This window comes from Macrosteles quadrilineatus, unplaced genomic scaffold (assembly GCF_028750875.1).
Source record: "Macrosteles quadrilineatus isolate MER2022 unplaced genomic scaffold, UCM_ALF_1.0 Scaffold_7__1_contigs__length_78375512, whole genome shotgun sequence".
In the NCBI taxonomy this organism is placed as follows: domain Eukaryota; kingdom Metazoa; phylum Arthropoda; class Insecta; order Hemiptera; family Cicadellidae; genus Macrosteles; species Macrosteles quadrilineatus.
The window spans coordinates 59,970,014-59,977,195 of NW_026542600.1; the positions used below are offsets into that span (position 1 = coordinate 59,970,014).

At 33.7% G+C, this 7,182-nt stretch overlaps 1 protein-coding gene across 2 annotated transcripts in view; it reads left to right on the plus strand.

Annotated features, from left to right (window-relative positions):
- LOC128997723 (uncharacterized) overlaps positions 1-4,699 on the plus strand; it is a 30,930-nt gene extending 26,231 nt beyond the window's left edge. Inside the window, exons 4-5 of one of the 2 annotated variants that reach the window (XM_054423362.1) lie at positions 691-928; positions 4,171-4,699. In XM_054423362.1, the coding sequence (XP_054279337.1) occupies positions 691-928; positions 4,171-4,273 (341 nt within the window). In that variant the 3' untranslated portion in view covers positions 4,274-4,699. The remainder of the gene's footprint in view (positions 1-690; positions 929-4,170) is intronic. The other variant, XM_054423361.1, reaches the window with a different exon arrangement.
- Positions 4,700-7,182: the final 2,483 nt, after the last annotated feature.

Here is a 7,182-nt window from a genome sequence, read left to right on the forward strand (position 1 = left end):
AGGCCTATATGTACAGTTTATGCAATAAAATGTTCAATGTGCTTCATAAGATTATATAGATTTAAGCATGATGTCATATTTGTGTCCTGACTTTAGACGTTGTCTGTTGTAATTTTATGGTGCTGAATGACAATAAAGATTATTATTATTATTTTTCTTGCAGTTACTGTACTTTTGGACATGATGAGATTTGGACGTCGTGCAACAGACAAATATTTTATATAGGATGTTGTGAAACAGCTCAAAAATTGCATATTTTAGACGTCGTGACACTGACTTATATCATTGGTCATGGCACTTGGAAGTCATGCAATGCATCCAATTTAACTAGTACTTTATTTTCAAAATGCATTTCACAGTACACTACATATAAGCAATGGTAAAACAAGTGAATAATAGGCATAATTTATACATCGTGGGCAAAGTTTTAACATTTCCGACTCTCATTGTGTGTTTCTTTTAATATTTCATTTTTTGTTTAATTCCCTTAAATGGTATAAAGTCTCTTATAAACTGGACCCAGCTATCCATAATCATCCTTTAATAGATTGTACACATGAGCATGCTGATCTTAGTCACTTACTATCATCTCATTCATTCAATCCTCATCTTTCACTTATCTTCCCCTTAAAATATGCAGCTTGATGTTTCCTTAATGAATATAATCTAATATATTTTTTTATTCCGTAGGTGGTGAAGCAGCCAAGGTTACTGTGGCAAGGGTAAAAGAATCGGTTAATCTGTACAAACAGTCTTCCCAACATCATCCTCAAGCTCCCCCAACCTGCCCCCCTCCTTATACATCTCCTCCTCCATTGTACCCTTCCACCACTTCCCCTCCTTCTTACCCTACTGCTGCCTTCCCGTATCCTCCCAGCTACCAGAACACTGTCGGATTTATGCCACACCACAATGGATGGACTTCAAGGTAAGATGTGTTTCTTATTGTTTCAATTCAAACAAAAAGTACTCTCATTATTTTATTTACAATACGTAACATATTTCATATTTAGTATGTAAGTTTTGTGAACATCAAGCTGTCGGGTCGGTAACAGCACAAGTGAGCTTGTGTTATGCTGTGATTTCTTAATTTCTAAGGCAAAAATAGTTATCTTGGGCTACCGTCTGATCTACAGTTTGCTGAAAACTCAGAATATTTTTAAATGCACCAATGAACAAAATTTACATCATGTTAAAGAGTGAAATGAGAAATCATCTTTCAAGGAGCTTTTAAAATATGTGTTATTTGTCACTAAATCTCGCATTTATGGGCAAAAGGGGTTAAGTCAGTGGTCACCTTAACCCAGCGGATCCCAAACTATAGGTCGCCGGTGGAGCAATTTCGGGAGGTCCAAAGATGAAGAGTCCAAAACTAAAAAAAAATTTACCAGGACTCGTAATTTTTCATTACCAGAATAGTACCGAGCAGGTAGCAAGGGGCACGGCTGTACATTAACATATTTTCAGTATATTCATAGTTTAACGTGATTGATGTGTCTCTTAGCTTCAAACTAGAAGTTTTAAACACTAATTGTTTGAAAATGTATTCCCAATCTTTATTTGTGGATTTGAATACCTAATTGGGATATTTTCTGTGTGGATAATGCTCTACCGATAAAAGAAAATGTCTTCAAAGTTTTTGTGACCTATAATTTTCAATATTGCCGAAATAGGCCAACCAAGTCAACTTTTGGGACCAATCTTAACAACGTGAAGATGTTATCTTAATGCTAATTGAGATGTTCCCGCAAACGAGGGAGAAATATACAAAATGACCATGATCGTTGGAGGCGATGAGGTTAGTGCCGCGATTACGGAATATAGTTTGGATGAATTGGTGATAAAAGAACGATTTACCAAACTTACTTGTATACAAATGAAACATACTTATATACTTCATGTACACTACTTCGTATTTCATGATTGCACATGTACAGGATTGGAACCTGCACATGAAGAAATATCCCAACACCACACTCGTCAGTGCAACGCCTTAGCCAACTGAGTTACCATGCCGTCAGCTGAACGGGTATCTTGCAAATTTTACCGGGACACGGACTCGCGAGGGGCCCTACCATACGGGCCCCCTATCATAACAATATTTATATGAGAATATTACTACACGTTTTTAATGACAAAATTTTGTTAAACCTTGAGAGATCTTCAGATCTAGCACAAAGTAAAAAAATCGAGCTCGATGTCAAGCTTTTACAATTGTGATAGACCACGTGAATGAAAAATTTACGCTTTTGCTGCGATTGTGGATGTCGAAGAGATCAACATTACCTCACGGTTGACAAAACCGATGTCTCCAAAGATGGGAGATGTTCAATATTTTGTTGCGATTGCGACAATGATGTCCACATGACCGTGGGAGACAGAATTTTGCTATGATAAAAGAAGACGATTTTTTTTTGCTTGTATCTACGCCAGTGGCATTTTTGTTATGAAGTAATTTCAAACACTTTTAAGGGAAAGCGGTCCAAACCCATTAAAGTTGAAAACCCGTCCCTCAAGCACCGAAGTCCGAGGCGCTAACTACTAGGCTAGTAACACAACCAGCCTTATTAATGTTTCCGTGACTGTGTGAGATATTCAAGATTTTGACGCTATCTAATAAGACGATGCTGTATCTTTTTCCGCGGGAGATTTAGGATTTTGCCACGATTGCGGAAAAAGATTATGTTTCTGTACCCGCGGGAAATATTAAGGATTTGACCGCGATCTGGGGGGAAGGTGATGTTGTCTACACGACCGCAGGAGATGTCCTGGGTTTGGTTGCAATCACATAGATGATGAATGTTTCTGTGACTGCGGGAAGGATTCAAGATTTTGCCCTGGGGATCTGACAACGTTGATAAAATTTCCGTGACCTATGAAGGTATTCAGGATTTTTCCGCGATCATGGAAGACAATGCGGTGCCTCGGGAGATGCCGTGCCAAGCCCAAGTGCAAGCTTGAATCAAAATACCTGTGTTAATGTTTTTAAAGATTATTGGGAGAGGGGGGCCCAGTGAACAAACTTGGTGGGGTGTTCTTATCGCCACCATTGCTTTTGCCCCCATTCAGGAAGGAATATGCTAACCCATCCAGCAAATCCGCCATTCTTCAAGCAATGGACTCAGTTATTGTCATCTTTCGTCCTTTGCTGCCATTGCCACTTAGATTGTGATTATTGACTGTGTTGTCAGTCTGTCATGTGTATTTTGGTACCTCTGTTACTGTTATTCCCCCCACTTCATCCCTTAATTACTCTGTGAGACAATCAGATAAGTAGACCTAACTTCGCCAGTGCTTAAAGGGACTGCATCTGGCACTCCCACATACAATTTTAGATGAAAATCTACTTACATAGTTGCCTGGTGTCAAATGCTACTCATGCTGTGTAGTAAAATGTTTCAAGATGTGAAAGCTCATCTTCAGTTGCAGTCATAAATTAAAAATCAATCCCAACAATCAATGTTTGTCGAATATTAACAACCTGCACACACATAGACACTCACTAAATATACATTTAGCACTTGTTATTGTTGGTATTTTAAAGAAATGGCATATACCATTTACAGGCTTTGCCTGTGTAAATAAATGATTTTTAATTTCAAGTCATTCATTTCATTTCATTGTTCATTTCATTTCATTACACCTGTAAATCCATAGAAAAAGGTTGACAACCATAGGTCTACTGAAAAACGTAATACGGGAACGTCACAGACCACAGTGTTAGCTGACTGGTGGTTCTTAGTTCCAGTTTGGTTGTAGAATTTAAATTTACCAAACAGTCGCCGAATATATAACTCCTCCCATACCTAAGTTTTTTTTACAATGATTTGAAAAAAATCTCATACATCATAAATCTCATAAATATCATGTCTTCAGTTTTATCACCTTTTATCCCAATTTAATTTAGAAGTGTATTTCTCAGGAGACCATTTATAAGATAATAACAATAATATAACTAAACTAATACTAATCTAGTAGCACTAAACTAGTACTAACTATAATATTTAATATGCAGGATACAAATAGGAGAAAATGTTGGAAGCAGCCGCTGAAGACACTTTGTCGTTCAGACAATCTTAAGAATATATATTAAATATATGGATTAATAATATATATATATATGTATGTATATATGGAATTTTTTCAGTATAAGAGTGGTTTTGATTACAGGTATGCTTCCAGTTCAGGTTCAGGTCCAGCACGCTATGATCTACCACCATCGGAGGATTATGAGCAGGATCTCTCTGGGGCTGTTGGGGGAGCCAGGATATAGCAGGGTTCCACCCACATCCAACAAACTTCCATGACACAACTAATCTTTCAATAGAATTAAGAAAACTTATCAGCTCAATTAAACTGCACTAGCTAATAACATAAACATACACATGCTGCATGAATTTGAAATTTGTTTTCTCTTGTGTATTTATCAATGGTACTTGCAGTGCAAGCTTTTACACTGATTTGTTGTCTGTAGCTTTAACTGTTATATGTAGTCTTTCTTGTATTGTACAATCTAGCATATATTTTTTAACAATTTAATGTAATTTATTTTATTAATCTTTTAACTTTTTTACTTTGACCAATCAGTCTATGATAATAGTATTTTTTATAAAAATATGACTGCAGGATTTGCCTTATCAAATCAAATCTTTCATATACTTTTTAACATATGATGTATTTTAAAATTATTATTTTAATTAATTTTTACAATGAAAACCAGTATATAGTAATAGTATTTTTTATAAGAATTTGACTGCAGAATATGTTGTATCACATCAAATATTTAGTATATATTTTTTTAAACACTTTAATTGTATATATATTGAATTAATTATAATTATGTATATCTATTTTTATTCTTTTAATTATTTTGATCATCAAGATCAATGAATGGTAACAGTATTTTTGGAGGATTTTTACTTCAGAATATGTTCTGTGAAATCAAAATTGTAATGTTTATATTTTAACTTAAGGTGAAAATAAATTAGTGTAAATTAGTGTACATAGATAAAGATAGGGTGATAAATGTAAAATATCATATCACAAGTCTCAAAACTTCATTACTGAATCTGATAACAATTTTTAATACTCGGTCGATAGTTCAAGCTTCTTAAGTCTTGATTTGTACACTAGTTGCAAGATTTTACAAATGCTCAAATATGTAAGAACTAAGAAGTTATAGAGATCCTTGCTTTCACCCATGATATGTATTTCAAAGTTAGTTGAAGTCTGACTCAAAAACTGCAAAGGCAATAGGACCAAACTTTCTGTAAGGATTCAGCAATGCAAATCCTAATCGTTATCCTAATCGTCGTGTTTTACCTAATCGTTTTCCAGGCTGGCGAAAATGCAGAGTAATGTTGTTTAATATTTTTAAATAGTTCTTTGTGCATAACCCCTTAGAATTTCATTTTTGAATGGTTTTTGATTGCAAATACATTTCAGAAAGCTACAGAAAATAACTGCATCATACACATACAAGCAGTATTAGGGTTGATCTTAAAAACCGACCTGGCATGTGTAACTGCACAAGAGATACCTGGTTTTCATCACACAAATGTAATAATTATTTTAATGGTTATAACTTTAAATACACTCAGTGTTTACTTATTATGTTTTATAGAAAATTATTGGCAGTTCAATTTACTAATGACTTTCACTTGGAGAAATGTAAAGGTTAACGTTTCTTGAATACGCCTCAGTAACATCCTATCCCAGCAACATTTTCTTCATATTAAATATACAAACATTATAGTATGTTGATCGAAGATTTGGTACTTCTAGATTCACACGAATTCTTGTTTTATTGGCGAATTTTCCCTATAGGGAAGTAGTTATTTTTGGGAATACCATGGTTTTAATGGATCTCTGTAGTTTAGTGAAGCTGTTTGTTATATTGATTTTCTCGATGTATCATTTTATTCCATTATATTGTTGATGTCTGAGGTACATTTTTGACCTTTCCATGTTTTACGGATAGTTAAATTTAATTGTTTAGGTTAAAATGTCTTGTGATTTACTGCTAGATCAAATATTATAGTAAAGCCTGATCAATGTTGGATTTTTAATAATTTACAGTTTTTATTAATTTGTGTTATATTTATCTGATGTGCTTGTGAGCTTACTTTTATAATATCATGTCCTGACCTAGCCCTTTTGCTTAAAGATCAAAGATTGTATTGTTTGCAATTATTGTACCATTAACCACACAACAAAATCAGCTAGTTATATTTAACTACTCAATTTCAAAAGAGGACACTGATTATGATTACACTATACTAAAAAAGATTAATAATAGACAGAAATCAAATTATATTTTTAATTAAATACTATTTAGATTAGATTAAATTTTTATAATGACACTCCAGGGTAGGGTGCTTATTTTAATGCCTAGAAGAGTAAACAATGAGTGTTGAATGAATAAGTTGACAGCTTTGTTCCTGCCTAAGATCAGCTGTTTTTAGACAGCATAGTTATATTAAAAGCCTAATGAGCAAAGACAGCTGAGTTCCCTTTTTGACTTTTGTCAGGGTTGAACCAGCAACCTTGTGGTGATTTCTAGCTAGTACTATCCACTCAGCTACTCAGGATAATCAAACTATCTGTTAATAAATACTCAGGAGAGGAAACTATTTAATTAGGTTCCGTAGATGTTAAACACTATCCACATCTGTTTATGGTGTTATCCTAATTTCGAAAAAGTTTTCAACAAAGGTAAACCTGCTCTGTTCTCAAACAGTGATTATTAATTTTAAATTACATTCATGATTGGGCATATACACATCAATAAACGCTTGGTAGTTTGTATTTTGAGAGGGTTGTTATTTCATGTTATCTGCTCTGACACAATGTTGTTATATTGACATCAGTATATAAAATGATCCTGTATCTTTAAAAAATCTTGTGTCTATAAGTTTGTGTTAAAAGTGAAAACTGATTCCATTTTAACTGTCCTATTGTTAACTAGTTGTAATGCTTAATGTAGACTATGTTTCTTTGTTAGGTTTTGTTGTGACCTTCAGTGAAGATAAATATTTTTATATAATATTAATTTGTGATTTTTAATGATAAAGAAGAAACAATCTGTATTGTAAAAGTTAATAAAATATTTGTGATAAGAAGCCTGTAGAAAAGAACAATTTCCGTAATGAACTTGTTAATTAAAAATATATATTTACACAT